General features: G+C 45.5%; 1 protein-coding gene across 1 annotated transcript in view; it reads left to right on the plus strand.

The window, feature by feature from the left end:
- The first annotated feature begins 3,723 nt into the window (after window positions 1-3,723).
- Window positions 3,724-16,615, plus strand: part of LOC144139131 (uncharacterized) — a 59,830-nt gene continuing 46,938 nt past the window's right edge. The window contains exons 1-3 of the mRNA XM_077671585.1: window positions 3,724-3,795; window positions 10,890-10,976; window positions 11,081-11,145. Coding sequence (XP_077527711.1) covers window positions 10,901-10,976; window positions 11,081-11,145 — 141 coding nt within the window. The 5' untranslated portion in view covers window positions 3,724-3,795; window positions 10,890-10,900. The remainder of the gene's footprint in view (window positions 3,796-10,889; window positions 10,977-11,080; window positions 11,146-16,615) is intronic.

Below are 16,615 nucleotides of genomic sequence, written 5' to 3' on the forward strand. Positions count from 1 at the left end.
ACGAACAACGCGGTCGCAGTATCTGAGACCGCAGGGCGTAGTTAGCACGATCAACGCTTGCGGAGCGACGCCTTGGACAAGCAGGGTGCTGCGGCAGAGCTCTATCCGCTAAGGCTAGAGTGTCGAGAGACTCCGGGAATGACGGAGTGTCGGGAGGAGCCAGCTGTCACGGTCCCAGGGCGCGCTGGTATGGCTAACATGCCCCTCGGCCATTGTTCTGCAGCAGGCAGACGAGAGGCGCGTACAGGACTCGGTGGAGCAAGGGCACAAGCCTCTAGAAGTTGAGCATCGTTTCGTGCTGCACATATCGCGCGAACGGACAGGCGAGCGCAGGCGTTTTTGGAATGATGGAGGGACCGACCGCTTGAGTGTAGGCAAGTGTTCTTTGCTTGCAAGGGCCTTCGAGACGAGGTTTCGCATTGTCCAGCCAGGGGTAGCTTCATACCCAGGCGCGGGAAATTTTCTCCAACGCAGGTTGAACACCCAGCGATGGTCAGGCGCACATTTTGGTTGGCCTGGCGTCATTCGGGTCAGGTGTGGCTCTTTGGTGGCCACATTCAGCTCGAGGTAGACCACATATATAATTGCGCCGAGGGGTAGCTCTATGCGAGTACGGAGGGGCTTCCATTTTTTTGCAGTATGATCCTATGCGGACGGCAGAGATCTTGTGCGGTTGCATGGCGGGGGAACGATACTGTGAAATCGAGAACTTAGTGTCGCAACAATGTCCAGTCGTGCTGCCGAATAAGACAGCGATACGAGACGTTGCGAGCTGGCACTGTCGGTGTGTGTGCGTGTTGTTAGCGCAGCACAGATGCGTGTACGCCGTGCGACAGGTCTGGTGCTACACTAGACATATTTGCCTTCGCTTTGAACTGTAATTATTTTGGGGGTGTCCCTGTTCGAATGGTTTGTGTGTACATACATGCATGTGTTAGTGCGTTTACCGTATACGGGAATATGAGTTGTTCTCATTTGTCGCTTTACACGCCTGCCTTTAGTTTGTGTTGTTCCCGTAGTAGCCAGTGGCCCCCTACGTGAATCTTGTGACGGGCGTGTAAGGGTTGCAGGTGCCAGCGACGCGGAATATGTCGGACGCAGGGGGAGCAGCTATTCTGGGAATGAGGAATGAATGGCTTTGCGGCATCCAGCTTGTTAAGAGCGAACGGCCACTGGGTCAGTCCGCCGGCGTGGGGACACCATGTCGCGGGCCTTAAGCGCGTCGTCGCGCTGTTTTGGTCGGTGCGCATGGTGCAGCTGTGGGAAAACGGTAGTTCTGCGGCTTGAAGGTCCTTCCGTGAGCTTAGCGACAGCTGCTTCTGTGGCCCAGTGCGTTTTCGTTGAGCGCAATGACGGGTTGTAAAAGCATTCGGTGCGTCGCGCCGCCGGAGACTAGGAAGCTTGGAGCTGCCGACTGGGGTTGGACAGTGGCCGGTTTATGGAGATAGTGCTCCATTTGTTGGTCCGTCAACGCTTGGCGTGAAGGAGTGCGAGGGAGTTAAGTGTAGCGGCACGGGATGGGTGCGAGAGATGCGAGGCCTGCGCCGGCCGCCGTGTCCTGTTATCCGTATACGCGCTGATTCTGACGCACGGTCCAGTTAACCGGGCATCACTGTCAGCGGCGGATACTCTCGCAGGCATGCCGCGTTTCCTTAAGATGGACGGTTATGGGTCCCACCTGGCGAGGAGTGGCTGTCGGGTCTTGGGCGAGCAACCTGGAAACAGGCGACACAGGCCGCGTACGTAGAAACTTGTCCCTTGCGCTTGCACGTGTTTTCGCGGGTTTCTGAGGGTTTGTTGTATTTGTTTTGTTTGGTCTTGATCTTGCCCTCTTTTTCTGGTGAGAGAGAGAGAGAGAGAGTGACCAGCATTTCAGGGTTACAGGGGCTTTGCCCACCCGCAGTTTAAGCCCAGATGTGGTAACCCGACCTATTCAGATCGCCAGGGGATGCTGATTGGCCTGTGTATCGGGGGTGGGGACTAAGTCACCCATAAAAACACGAGACATGACATGTCGGGATCGGATCCTTAGGTTTGAATTTGCTATGCATGGTCGTAGTACTGCTGGGCTAGCCAGGTTCGGCTAGGGTGGATTTCACCACTTGGGTGGTCTTAGGTCAGGGTCCATCGCTGACGAGGGTGCCGCGTGCACAAAGTTGTAGCTGACTAAGACTGTCACTTTATTTCATACTTCGTTAACTCTGTCGTTAGTCTGTAAATATTCTGTATATGTCTTCTGTTTAAATATACAGATTTGAAAAATCCTCACCAACTATCGTCTTCGTGTCAACAGTGCCGGACCATCAGGCACCAACGCAGATCATCATCGGAAGACTTGCGCACGCAACAGCAACCGCACGTCGTAGAAGCATCAACAACGAACCTAACCTTTACTGCTTCAATAAACTTATTGTTGTCTCCACGCCCAAGCTGCCGACGCTCCACGTGTTTTTCTATACGGATGCTACATACTCGGCGTGCTTTAATTGAATGATAGTTAAGAGGTACCAGCGGCAGTGCAAGGCGTAAGAGCGCCCTCTCCTATATATTTGTTCCACTATTCAATTCCTTTCACCTATGCGCCTTCCCTGCAAAGCGTTATCACTGGGTACAATACGTCCGCAATGCACCTTTCTTTTCGCATTTCTTTTTGAGTAGTTACATGAACTGGGTGGGTCGAATTTATTTGGAACTTTAGGCAGACGAGGATCATGAAGGAAATCTTTACACGCGGGAAGAAGACGGAGCTCTCAGAAAACGTGTGGAAGAATTTGATGGTCTCATGTGTTCAAATGGACATTGTTCCTTTCGCATTCCGTACTCATAAAAGTGCAGGAGACTTGCAGGTTGGACGAGTTGGTAGATGTTCATATATAATCACAGCGCGACAGACGAGGCCGTAAAAGTGCTTAGGTGTCAGTTGTCTGTCGTCAGACAGGGGGGTTGTCACGATAGCACTGCCAATGCGGTCGTAGTGAATGATTTGAAGCTAATATGCATGGACGAGAAGGAAATAATTTAAACTTCCGGATTTGAGACATTTCCCTTGCGATACGGTAGTGATCCAGGGCAACTAACCTTCAATTGATATGCGTCAATTGATTTTAAATTATCCAGAAATGTGTGTGCAGATGTGAGTCTGGCAATGTCCCAAAACAATTGCGACCATCGTTACTAATTGGCAATGAATTTAATGCTCTGCTGGTAAGCCGAATTCGCAGGGAGAAATTCCCTTCAGAGATGCAAAGTTAAAATGAGTTCTTCAATGGACTAATGCGTGTTCAAAATGTGTGGTCCGCAGTCATCCTTCACAAAATCACAAGATATCCAAAAAAATATGTCCTGATGGGAGAGGTGAACTAACATCCTGCAGAACTTGATCACCAATTTTATCACCCACGACTCCAGCCTCAACTTCATCACCCACACAACACTTGCTTCATCCTGTGCACGCAGCAGAAATTGTTGGATTTATCGCTTCAGATGAAGTAATTTCCCATTCCAGACGAACTGCTTGGTTATTTCGGAATGTACTTGTATTAAGGTCACAGAGTGACAAGATAAATAATGGGGTGGACAATGCACGTGTCTGGTCAAAAGCGCCTAGCTCACAGACTGAAAAAACATTAGGTTAAACAAGAATTTTTGCACTTACATGACAGCCTCGGTGACGTCATAGTCAAAGAGTACAAAATGTCGACAACTACCCAAAAACCACAGAACGGAGGACGGAGTTGGTCGCTGTAAAAGAAAAGGAAACCTCAGTCGGAACAGGAACTATACGCAGCGAAGCAGGTGAACACTTCATTTGATCTACCGTGAAGGGAAGAAGGTTTCTAGAAGAGCAATTCACAACTCTAAACTTTTTGTGTGAATCTGCAAGAAAGTGATAATTGTAGCGTATTTTTACTGAAGCAAAAATTGACCGCAACGTTTTCTTTACAGACGAATCTTTAAAAGGTTTTGTTTATAATTACCGTTTTGATTGAAGTTCAAGAATTTTGAGTCAACTCTCGGGTACCGCAAGCTTGTTCCAGGACATTTTAGAAAGTCTAGTATCATCAATTGTAAGAAAAAATAAGGAGGTAGTGGTATAGTAACTTTCCAAGGGAAACGCTTTTTCTACGAATAATGTACAAAATATTCTGGTCTCTTTTATTTTCTAGGCAGTGAAGATAAACCTTGGCTCCCTTTTCTGAGCACAGTATTTAAAAAATCTTCATAATTTTCCTGACCATTACAGAATATTAATTGGTTTAAATAAACGAAAGTTACGGGATACAGTCAGTAGTGTATCTGGGTGTTGCACGGTGTTCCGTGCATTGGAGTTTAGGCTTCTATAAATGCTTGAAGAGCGCCAGAGGTATACCCCTTTGCTGCATCTGGCTTCAATGATGCGTTTACTGCAGAACATCTTGTAGTTGCTTCTAGTCGTAATACGTCTTCTGTGTATTGCGACGGAACAGCATTAAGCTCAAAGACAATCTAGATGTACTCGCGCGCAGTTCATTTTCATCACAGACATCTTTTACCAGCTTGCCTTTGTTCGAATAGCCATCATAGCGGTTTTAAATCAAATCCCCTACCATTACGCAGCCCCGAATTCACGCCACCAATGACTAAATGAGAAGTAATGGCGTTGGAATAACTTGTGCAGTAGCGCTATTTTCTCGCAGAGGCAGCTGTGGTGGTTTATGATGCACGTCTCGCTTCTTCAGCGGTGATGATTTCACACGACCCGAAGTTTATGGCATAACTATCATTAATACTTTTCAGATTTTCTTACACAAAGTACTGAAGAAGAGGAGGTATTCACTAAACACGTAGCGTGTCCAAGCATGAAAATGACAAAAATATATGTTACTACAGATATTTTACGCGTCCTCGCTACCAGGAGGCGTTATCGCAACCACGATAATCTCCGAAACATGACGACAATTTTTAATTTGAGCCTGCCAATCATAGCAGTGTTAAAATAGAACAGTGGTACAGCATTCGTCATACGTCGCATTCCTCAGACGTCAGATTCGACATACGTCAGATTCTTTGGTGAGATGGCATGCCGAGTCCACGTTACAAAGTGAATGCCAGAAAAAATTCCCCGCATTTCCCCGCATTGCTTCCTTGGGTCAATACTTTATTCTTCCTATGCCCACCACGACTGTTGAAGCCAAAGGTCATCTCGTATTTTAAGCAGAACAGTTGTGGAACACTAGGAGAGCTGGTGTTGTCAACCCAACACTCTCCCTCGTAATGCGTTGTAACCATCTAGGATGCGATATACCGACTGACGATAATTGAAAAAGCAATATTATATTTAGGCTAGAAAGAATGTGGATCGATCCTGATAAAACCCGCCTCGCAGTTTTCTGTTTTATTTTTTACTTTAAACATATATTTACGATCACACCGAGAAATATGCAATGTCGCTCCAATATAGCCTCCAATATAGCTCTGTCGCAATGTAATCGGCGTTTGGCATACCTTAGCAACAATGACTGCTGGGTAGCAGTTCTCGGCTGAGGTGTGCTGAGAGCAATGTTCGGACGTTAATACCGCAAGTGAGTCGGCTTGAAATGAGCATTCCACATTTTTGTTTTAATCTCGCCGCGTTATAACAGTATCGTCGAATCGCAATTATGTCTGAGAATCAACATGAGGGCCCGATTTTTTCAGTATCGGTTCCACTAACAGTGTGCCCGAAATTTTAACGCGTACGTGTTCTAAAAACCATGCACCCCTCGGTCAAACGACGACGGTTGTACGCGCAGCTTTCTGGTGACGAATTCGTTGGTTGTCTTTAACGTTTCCGAAGCCGCTTCGATCATGTCGAAAGGAAGCAATCGGGTAGGCATTGGCTTCATCATGCGAGGGACCCGGGTTTGGTTCCACCCACCGGAAACGTATTTGTCTTTCACTTTAGTGTTTTCGCGTTTCAAGCGCCATTCGTGAGAACATAAGGCTTCCTTAAAATTGTGGTTCATGAATTGAATTTCTGTTTGAGTGCTATAGGCAGCAATCGTTGTATTATAAGATTGCTGACACTGAATATAACAAAATGGCGCCTAACAAACGTGAAAATATTTGTTTTATTCGGCGCCCTACAACTATCTTAGCATCAATTGTTTTTGGCTATGCGTTTTTTCTTCCTTATTGCAATAAAATGCCTGCTGCACCTGCACAGTTCAACAATATTTCGGAAATCAAGCTTCCATCAGAAAAACACATGTTTTAAGTCTTGTACCGTCATTACGCTTAATATTGCTGCATTGTTAAAAGCTCTAAAAATTGCAAGAAAGCTAGCATATCGTATCGTCCTTCAAGCTGTTTAAAAAAATACACTAGAAAAACTGCGACACAGAAGAAGCATGCAGCAACAAGGGTTAAAAGTGAGAACGCTTGTTCCTTCGTGTTTTTTCGGTGTCGTGTTTTTGGGGGTTAATTTTCAGAGCGAGACAGCGCCAATTTGGCAAACCTTTAGACTTATTCGTTGTTTTATCCCATTTCCACGTCATTTTTGGTTGCACAGACCATCTTTTTTGGTCATGCTGTCGGATTTGTCAAAGTTACTGCCAGCTTGTTCTGAGGCAGTAAGCACAAATACTTGTGAAAATATATTAACTTAGTACCTCACCACTCCCAAGGATGTTGCATCTATAAAACCACCTTTGTGCTTAGTGTAAAATGCAGAGGCCCCTGTTGCACTTAGAGTAATGCCTGGACAATTGTTGCATGCGTGCGAGTACAAATAAACCGCCACATGTTTTTGGAGGCGAAAGTTTGTGAACACGCTTGGCAGGAAAGCTTCCCGCGACACTTAACCCTTTGGGTCACAGGGCCTGTATGATTAGCGTGTAACAACAAGTAACCGTGCGGTAAAATTGAAAATAAAAAGGCAAAAGCTTTATTACCCTACCAAGCAAAAATGAGGTACCCCCTTCGGCTTGAACAAAACGTCTCCCGAGAAACAGCGGACAAAGAAAACAAATAAAATCAATGAAACAAAATAACTGGATCTGGGATTACAACCCAGGTCATTACAACCCAGGTCACACGCATCCCCTGCACCGTAGCGAGATTTTTGGCTTTCTCTATCCGAATTTGCACTTGGGGCCTCCGACTTATAAAGTTTGTCCGAGAAATGTGCTGAGACTTGCAGGAGTGATTTTAGCATTCTTATTACGGGAGTTGCAAACATGTTTACGCTAATAGCGAATGCGTTAGGCCCAGAAAGTAGAAGATAAATGAGACAACAAAGAAAACGACCGCTTTTGTGAGTACGAATGAATACTCTAAAGGAGACTAAGACGAAAACCAAAGCCAAAGCGAAAACGAGCGTAAGGTCAAGGACCTTATTAGTGGTGGCGAGGGGACAATCGCACCGCGAGACACCTGCACACGGTAAAATAATCACGAAAGTTGTGTAGAAATACACGCAGTGTATCACACAGCCTAAAACAAAATGTAATGTTCTCTAAATCATATATGTTGGTAGTCTTAATTGTCCCCCTCAATTTTTTGCCCCAAACTGCCATACCACTGTTGAAAAAAATTTATTTGATGGGAAGCTTGCAATTTGGACATCAATTTACACCTGGCTTGAAAGGGCGGATGAAGTTACTTTTTTGCATTAAGCAACCAAGATGGCCAGAAAATATTTTTAAGCTACAAAAAACCGCCAACCAAATAGTCCTTCATGGTAGTTCTTTAAGGAACGTCTAAACTGAAGCAGGGCGGACAATATCTATAATGCTGTGTGTTCTGCTAAGGCGTCAGTAAAGAGCATCAACATCCTCTTTCCAATGTAAACCACTTTAAGCACCAGAACCCGTCAGGTGCCAAAGCGCACCGGTCTGTGTGCCTGACTCAATGCACGTCGCGGAAACCGAGACAAACTTAATTACATTGTGATTACACATCTGAAAAGGAACACATGGAAGGTAAAACTTCTAGGGATTGTAAAAACGGATATGAATAACAAATGACGGTTGCGCTACAGTACAAAAATGGGTATCACCTAGGCGTTATTATCCAAATACTACGACGTATTTGCTTCCTTAAAACAAATTAGAGAACGGCACTGATAAATTGTGTTCATTAAATCCTTGTTTTTATTTCAGAGACGAGCGATTAGGGCATCTAAGCTTTCAAATCCCTAATTGGTTCTTATCGTCGACGTTCTATAGTTACTTGTAAATTTGAAAAACTGATTTCTTGCAAGATATGCTTGTTCACAGTATTCCCGACTTTTCTTTATCTGTGAGTACATGTACATCACAAGCTTGCGCCTGTGAAGGTGATATACATCGATGACATCAAAATTTAAGCAGAAGTTGCAACGCTGTCTCTACAATTTAGGTTTGGAATCTCTTGGAACATGCTTGAAATGCCCGCTGAACGTACCTGTGTATTAACGACCGTCATGCGTATACGGATATAAAAATTTGAACGAGATTTCTCTCCACTCTTGGAATGAATTAGAAATATGTAATCATTTTTTTTGTGTGTCCTTCTTGATTAAGGGTGGCTGATATGATCCCTGTGGTTTAGTAAGTCGCCCTGGAATGCTTCTTGTACGACGCACGCCCTTTCCAGTGAAAGAAGGTTTAAAAATATAGGATATTGTGCACAAAATTAATTAACTCATTTTAATGTACGTTTAATGTTGTTTAATCCAACCAGCCTTAGAACGTTGCACGTGTTTCAAATGTTCGTGGTGGCTGGCCCGACAATCAATTGAATTCGACCTTTCACGCGCCAACGCTACACCTGAGGTGTTGGATGCTCTACAGATGAGGCTCCAGTTTAATTGCGACTACCTGGGTACCTAAAACACGCTTGGAAATTGCGACACTCTTGGATTTTCGCTGGTCGCCTCCATACGAAACAATCCCTCGCGGTCTCGATCGAACCTTTGTGTCCTTGGACGCCGGCCGAAAACAATATGTCTGATCGGTTCTGTTTTGTTGGACGTGTACGCTGGGATAGATTATGATTGCAAATGATGGCAGTAGAATAAGTTAAAACATTTTTCTGAAGTCGCCTGCACCACTGCTTTCACAACATAGCTATTCGGAAGCGGACGATTTACGCTCGAAACAGCGCCGTTCGTCCCAACTTCTGTCCCAAGTGAGCCGTATTGTAGAGCTGTATTTATTGCACCTTGATACCCTAGTAAAGGCAGTCTGTGGTAGCATTCTTCCAGTGCAGTTGGTATAATATAGAATTAGCACCCAATCTGATGCGTGCAATAATATCGGCTGCGGTAAGATAGACGCAATGTATGTACACCTTGCAAACTTTTTTTTATGAGGAGCGTGCGTGTGAACTCACACGTTTGAAGCAGTTTACGTGCATGCAAAACCTTACCAATGGTTGCACGAAGGGCAGTTTGGTGGCCTCTTTATATTACAGTGGACTCCCGCTAACAAGAACTCCGTTAAGACGAGACAAGAACATTTTTGTTCTCTTGTAACGGCCACAATAAAAAAATGTCCGCTTAAGATGAATTTTCTGATAATTCGAACAAACTTGTGTGGTCGCTTTGAGGTTGTCAAAACGGGAGTTTACTGCATTTTGTTCTTCGTACTCAAATCGCTGTACTGTTCCAGCAGGGGTATGGCTGGTATTCGCTTAAAATGCTCAGCTACAATCGCTAAGAAAGATACAGTTTTTGTGTTAGGGTAGCACAAGGATAACACTGACAGAAGTATAACCTGGAGATGGTTGCGATGGGCTTGAAACTAGCTTATCTGGTATTTTTCTATGCTGCAAAACCAGCTGAAAGTATAGTTATACAGGAATAAAAGGAGGGCCAACTGGGTTCCACCCAACGTAACTCCCGAAGAAATTGTCCACAAATAAAGGCTAGCAAAATAGAAAGTCATCTACGCCATAAATGTTTTTTATTGCTCTACATTTACGAACATAATGTATAGATAGAAGTCCTAATAAAATGGGAATTAGTTTACCAATGTCCCTTTTTTGCAAGATTCCTGTATTCATTAGAAAAATGCAATGACGTCAGTGTACAAGGCTTCGCCGGTCTTTCTATTGTTAGATTTCCTTCTGTGTTGGTTCTTACTAGATGGAGATTTGGCAACAAAAAACTGTCAGCGGCAAAATGCCAAAACTGTGAAACGAGGCAAATTTAAAATGTCGTAATTGCTAGGCAAGGTTCGGAAACTCAGCTTAAAGTAAAACAGAATATAATAAAACGAAAAAATCATGAGGTAGCCCTTCTGTTGCTGTTACAGTTCCTTTGAATGGTCTCTTATTTCTTAGATACTCTGGGTTAGCGTTGTATTTTCCTATATTTTATTTCATTGTTCACATGATGACACCCCAATCCCGTACGTTATGATTGCCAATTTTATTTCACTACCAGTGAACTAGAAATGGGTGTTGTTGTGTAGCTTTAGAGAGACCGTTCTGCTTGGTCTTGATGTATAGTGAGGACTTAAATATCAGTGGGTTACGCGTTCCTGCATGGCACTTCTGGCGTTTCTACGCATTCGTGGGTGGCCGTTTAGCAACAAGATTAGGAGAATCGGCTCTCTTCTTTTCTCCGAAAACGGTGAAGCAGAGACTGCCACACAACCTTTCGCTCCCTTAGATGCGTATATCGAGCAAAATATCAACGATAGTGTGAAGGATATTGTGATGACAAACAACGCCGCTGCTTGAAGCGTAGTACTTTCATAGAACTAAGCTCGGGAAAAAAGTACTGAAGGATTTTGTTCATGTGTTGTCTTACGCGCATTCATTTTGTTTATTATTAGGTACAACGTAATTATTATTGCAAGGCTTGACCGTTATGAAAATAAATTCAAGTTGCTTTGGAAGTTACGCCACATTTCGCCAAGTTAATGTTCTTGCCACATTTCCAGAAACATCAAAAATGAGCCCTCTGTTGAGCAGCGTCACATTTCTAGCCCTTTTTGCTTTCGTTCCGGAGGTGTTGACGAAAACTGCGAGTAAGCACGCTTCTCTTCCCTTTGTTTTTATTTTTACCCTGAACTTTGAAATAAAGAGGGGGCGGAGTGTTCATACTTACCGCTGTCTGTTTATTTTTGTACAGCTACTCAATCAAAGCCTCTTCAATGCCGATCTATGCACATCTACGACCCTCTGGGAATCCGGAATGTAAGCTACCTAATTTCGCAATGCATACGTACCCAATCCAAATAATAAAGAATTTTCTTGCGAATCACAATTTCTGGAAAAAGCATTTTTCGGCCAGAATAATATTCTTTATAATATGAGTTAGGGCAGCTAGCTGCGGTGGCATTACCATTCACAGTGTCTCGTCTATTAGGGTATGGAGTGAACTGAGTCTTTGCTTTCTTCCCCGAGACGCCACACCAAGTTCCCCATAACTCCTAAACAGCCTCTACAATGGGCCTCCCACCATGCTCTAGCGCGGCATCATTCCAGGGGAAACTGTTCCGCGCCTACAACCGCCAGAAGTGAAGCGTGTCAAATAGTGCCGATGCCTGCCCTCTCATCGCAAATATAAACCTCGCTTCCTGCAGTAAGCAAGAGTCGCCCTCAGTAATAGCTCTAAAGACGCATCCTGATGCTGGTTACATAAATACATCGGTGAAAAGTTAGTTTGTTACCCGACAAATCCAACAATCGGTTGCGGGGGAATATACCGCTACAGCTGTATTTTGTCAGCTGCGAGGGCTTTCATGGTCTTAAACGAACTACAGGAATACTTTTTTAGAAAGGCCGCCAGTAGGGTAAATTGCAGACCTCTAGTTTCAGTGGAGCTAGCAAAGACGAAAGCAGATGCTGTCAAACTCTCTCCCACTTCGAAGACACTAATTTCAACCGTTACCATTTCATCAGTGTCGCGAGGGCAGTAGTCTGGTTAGCAGCAATCACTACAAAATGCGTAGACCGTAACACAATGGCTATGTACAACTGCCTGCCGAACTACATGATGTATAAGCAATGTGGAGCATAAAACGGTAACAACACTACTCAGAAATACACACACAGCTGAAGAAGAAAAGTACGACAGAGATGCAGTTTCTTTGTTTGTGGGTGCACGTCTTCGCAGTTTTTTTAATTAACCAGTATCATCTGGCTCAGTTTTTTCTTTTTCTAAGTACTAAAAAGTGGGCGCTATTCCCCCTGCGAAAGTGGATGTCCAAAGCAGCTTTTGTAATTCACTACACATGTTGACAGCGGAGGGGTAGAATATGAAACGTTCCTCGTTGCCTCCTCTTGCTTTTATCTTGCGCTCGGCTTCTCTGGTGGCAAATCCTGCGTTCTGACGCGAGCACTCGGGGCCTTGGACCAGGGCTGTGCTGGGTCCTGCCTAGCCTGATGCATGCGCAAGCCCTTGAATTACTTCAACCCTCTGCCTTTTTGAGAGCAGCTTCAAACCTAATCTTTACCAGAACACATGACGGGGGGGAGGCTCCTGATGTTTACCGCACCTTGGCATCCATCATGTGATTTCGATGCTTTTGTTGTGTTTTTTTTTACAAAATATTGCGCTCCATGCTGCACGTCTGATTAGGCGGACGCACGCGCATGGTGTGTTGGGCGAGAACTGCGTGGTGATGTGTAGGTTTTGTAGCGCAAGCTACACTACGCCAACTCGGGCAGTCTCCGCGGGGTGACCAGTTTCGCCATTGAGCGCTATAGGTCAAACAACGCCCCCTTCCGCAAGCGCCCGGCACGGAGCAGCGGCCTGATATCGGGGAGCGATAGGCGGCAAGGGAGAGATAGGCGAGGAGGGAACGGAGACGTGCTCGAGACCCGTGACTGGACGTGGTGAAAGAAGGCGAGGAGGCTGCCACCGCCGCGAAAAGAGCGCGCAACGAAAGAAGGCCACAACGCCACATGCGGCGCAGAACTGTGTGCTAATGAAGAAGATGAATATCCAGCTGCGGTCCCTCGTACAGCGCCGAATATTGAACAACACCATTAGGCGACAAAGAGGAAAAACGCTATGTAGCCTACAGCTTCGCTAGTCTTCACATGTCTTACGCATAAGAGTGAGCTTCCTTAAATTTATTTTTGTGTGAGACACAAACTTTTCCGACCAACGAGTGGCTAATAGAATCGCTGTACGCAAAACACGTTACTGTGTAAGCACACAAAAAAAAATCCCCGCATTTCCCCGAGGGGAAGAATGTGAAAGTGCGAATGCACGAGTTGAATTTGCGCGGTTCGGTAATGTTCTCGAAAGAGAGATCACACACACACACACAACTACAAAGAAAGAAAGATGCATTTATTCACAGACACCTATTTGTGTTGTCGTTGTACTTGATTGCTAGAGCGGATCTCAGCTTTGAAATTTCGTGTCAGTACTGCTTTAAGCAGGTGCATTAGCCCTTCTCACGCCCGATTCTTCGCCAATCCCCCACGTGGGTATGTGCATGTCAGCGGCCAGGCAGCGCGCGCCCATCTCCCCCCGTTGCCAAGGAAGACGAGGAGATTCCTGGCCAATCCCCCACGTGGGTATTGTGCTATGTCAGCGGCCAGGCTACGCGCGCCCATCTCCACGTGCGCGGACATCGCCGGTGGACGCAGGTTCAGGGTCGCTTAAGAAGTGCATTGCACTTAAAACAGAAGAAATACAATCGGCCACTCACTTATCTGGGAATTTTTGACCAGGGAAACAATATGAGCAACATTGCGGTGCGACAGTACGAGTACATGTGCCTCACATTTCTTAATAATTTCATTGTGCTAGCCCCATTGACACCCTCCCGACACCTTCTCGCTGGCTCGGTGGGACGGGCGTCTCTTTCTTTGGCCCCGCTGGACCTGCACGTACACTTCACGATCCCGTTCTGATTACTGCACCGTCAGGCTACTGACAGTTACATTCAGTGGCACAGATGTACTTTACATCTCTCACTGACCCGCAACCGACGCGTAGGCGATGGTCACTTTCCCGCCGCTGCTTCCGGCATCGTCCCTGGTACTATTGTGTACTAGAATGTACTCGTACCACCGCCCTGCCTGTCTCGACAGTGTCTTTTTTTTGTTTTGGCTCGCAACTACGTCACAAACCCACGTAAATTGCACGTTTCCTCACAGAGACCACCTCGTTGACTTTCCTTTTGTAACTTGGCACCCGTCGCCCTCAGTTTGTTTCGCGCATATATGCTCCATCATTCGGGCGGTTTTCTGCTCTGTGACACACAGATGGCTTGCCCTGGCCATGTACAGCTTCGACGTAAAAAGTAACAGAAAACTAATGCGAATGTTCGATCTCAACATCTAAATGTTTTACAATGAAATGCTCTCTGAGCGCTCTTGAATGATAATTGATTGATTGGCTGTTTATTCATAAGACACTGAGGTCATAAGACACTGAAGGGGATGAGGGAGAGTGGGAAAAGGGAAAAAAAGTACGAAAGTAAACGTAATCAAAAACACATTTGCACTTTTTGTCCCATTAGAAAGTCAGCACGCACTTGTCACAGAATCACTGACCCATTCAGGGCTGAGTCAATCACGAATCAAACGGCTTTATGGAGACCATTCTGGAGAGAGAATTCTACGGTTGCCTCTAATAAAGAGGGATTAGCCCACATTTTGCTAATATGGTCCTGTTCGTCACACGGGATGGAGTGTAGTGTTAAAAGTTCAGATCGGCCTTGTGAAAAGGCGGAGCACATCCAGATAAAGTGATAAAGATTGGAAACGACTGAATCCCCACAAAATATGCACTTTAGAGTAAATGCTGTACGAGGATAAGTCTATTTACAAAGAATGTCGGGAGTATATGCCGAGTTTGCGTATATCTTGTTTGCAATAACTGCTCCTTTTCTAGGGAGGCGTTTTGGAGCTTGTGAGGAAACCCACAGGGGAGGATTCCTGGAGGCGCTGTCGACTAAGGAGCTTTGCTTTGCGGTAGTTTTCAGGCCAGGTTGCGTCCTGTGGGGGTGGGTCAGAAGAAACCATGAGATGATGTGAGAGGCTCTCCCGGGCAGCCATGTGAGCTAACTGGTTCCCCGTTTCACCCTCGGTGTGCGCCGGGGTCCAAAACAAACGAACGGATACGAATTCTTGCCATAGCTCCTGAATCTTTCTCAGTATAGTAGAGACAGTTGCGTTTGGAGTGAAAGAACAATTTATTTCACGAAGTGCTGCGTGAGAGTCTGTGATAACGCCTAGTTTGGTGAAGTGACGGGCGATACACTTGGATGCTTTGAAGGGCACTTACAATTTTGAAAAGTTAGGCTTCTGCTACTACTCCACGGATTTGCGAAATATTGCAGGACCCATCCAGGGGTGTAAATTCAGGGCAAGCCCAAGCTACCGCTGCGGCATTGTTGGCCACTGCTGCGTCTGTGAAAACATCTAGTTCGTCAATGGCTTTGTCTTGGCGTATACGCCTAACAAGACGCTCTCTAGCCACCGGGTTGGAGCGCCGTATAGGCCGTCGTCTGATGAGTCCAAGCGGTGGACGTTTCCATGGGAGGATAGTACCTTGAAAGGGTGCCTTCTCAAAGACGCTGTTCAACGCGTCCCATTTCATTATTGCTTGTCCTTCTGGTGAGCATTCTAGGCGCGTTTGAAAACGTATCTGACTTTCCTCCATGAGTTGTCGTAGCGGGTGAAGAGGAACTGCCAACTCTAGAAGATCATTTCTGGTGGGTCGACCCGTGATGGTTCGAGTCATAGAACGATTTAGTATTTTCAAATCATGCAGGTGCCGGGGGCTGAAGTTATATATTGGAAAACCGTATGGTAGCCGACCATGGGCCACTGCTCTCCCGAGAGTTTGACAAGAGGCTTGCTGCGAACCACCGTACTTGCTTGAGATGCGAGTAATAAGATGCATCGTAGCGTGCCAGGTGGTACAAAGGCTCCGAATCAATGATTGAGGGCTATTGCAGCTGCTCAGCTGGAGACCGAGAAGTCGGACGGTTCCGCTTTGGGATGAGGTTGATGTACCGCCGAAACAAAGGGACAAGATGTGAGACAGATCAGTTTTGCGTTTGCCGTTAATGCTGACAAATTTCGCCTTATGTGGTGAGAGTTCCAGGTTTAAGGCGGTCAAAGAGCGTTCTAGGCGAAAAAATGGCAGCCCGAAGTTCTGAATGCATGGCTTCCTTGCCATCGTAGTCACTGTGTGTTTCCCTTCGGAGCTTAAACCGTTGGCGAGGTTGAATCGAGTTACGCTAATATTTATGATAAGATGACGTACCCCCTGAAATTGTTTATATAGTAGGAACCTGAACCAAAAATCTTTTTAAAAATCCTGCAAGCTGTGTACAATAAGGCGGGGTTATAATAGCACCAATACTGACAGTGACTGAAATTTATGTTCCTCCTCGTGGAGCGCTGATTGAAGGTTCGGGTTCATGCAACCATTCTCTAGTGTGTGAGAGACCAACACGATTATTGTTGAAAGTGTAGCCCAATCAGCCGTGTATAAATTGTGATATCTGGTCCAAGGCTGCTAAATGTGATCGTAGGACAAAGTAATTTTAATTATCTCAACTAATAAAATATTTTTTAGATAAAATTTTATATGAATTCGTCAACAAGGGTGGTGGTTCCCTTTCTCTATCACATATCGAAACGGCAATGAATCGCTGTTTGTGGTTTGTCTAGTCAACTCGCCTTTAGTATC

The sequence above is a fragment of the Haemaphysalis longicornis genome, unplaced genomic scaffold, assembly GCF_048455015.1.
Source record: "Haemaphysalis longicornis isolate Haplotype H1 unplaced genomic scaffold, Haemaphysalis longicornis Haplotype H1 scaffold_5, whole genome shotgun sequence".
Lineage (NCBI taxonomy): Eukaryota > Metazoa > Arthropoda > Arachnida > Ixodida > Ixodidae > Haemaphysalis > Haemaphysalis longicornis.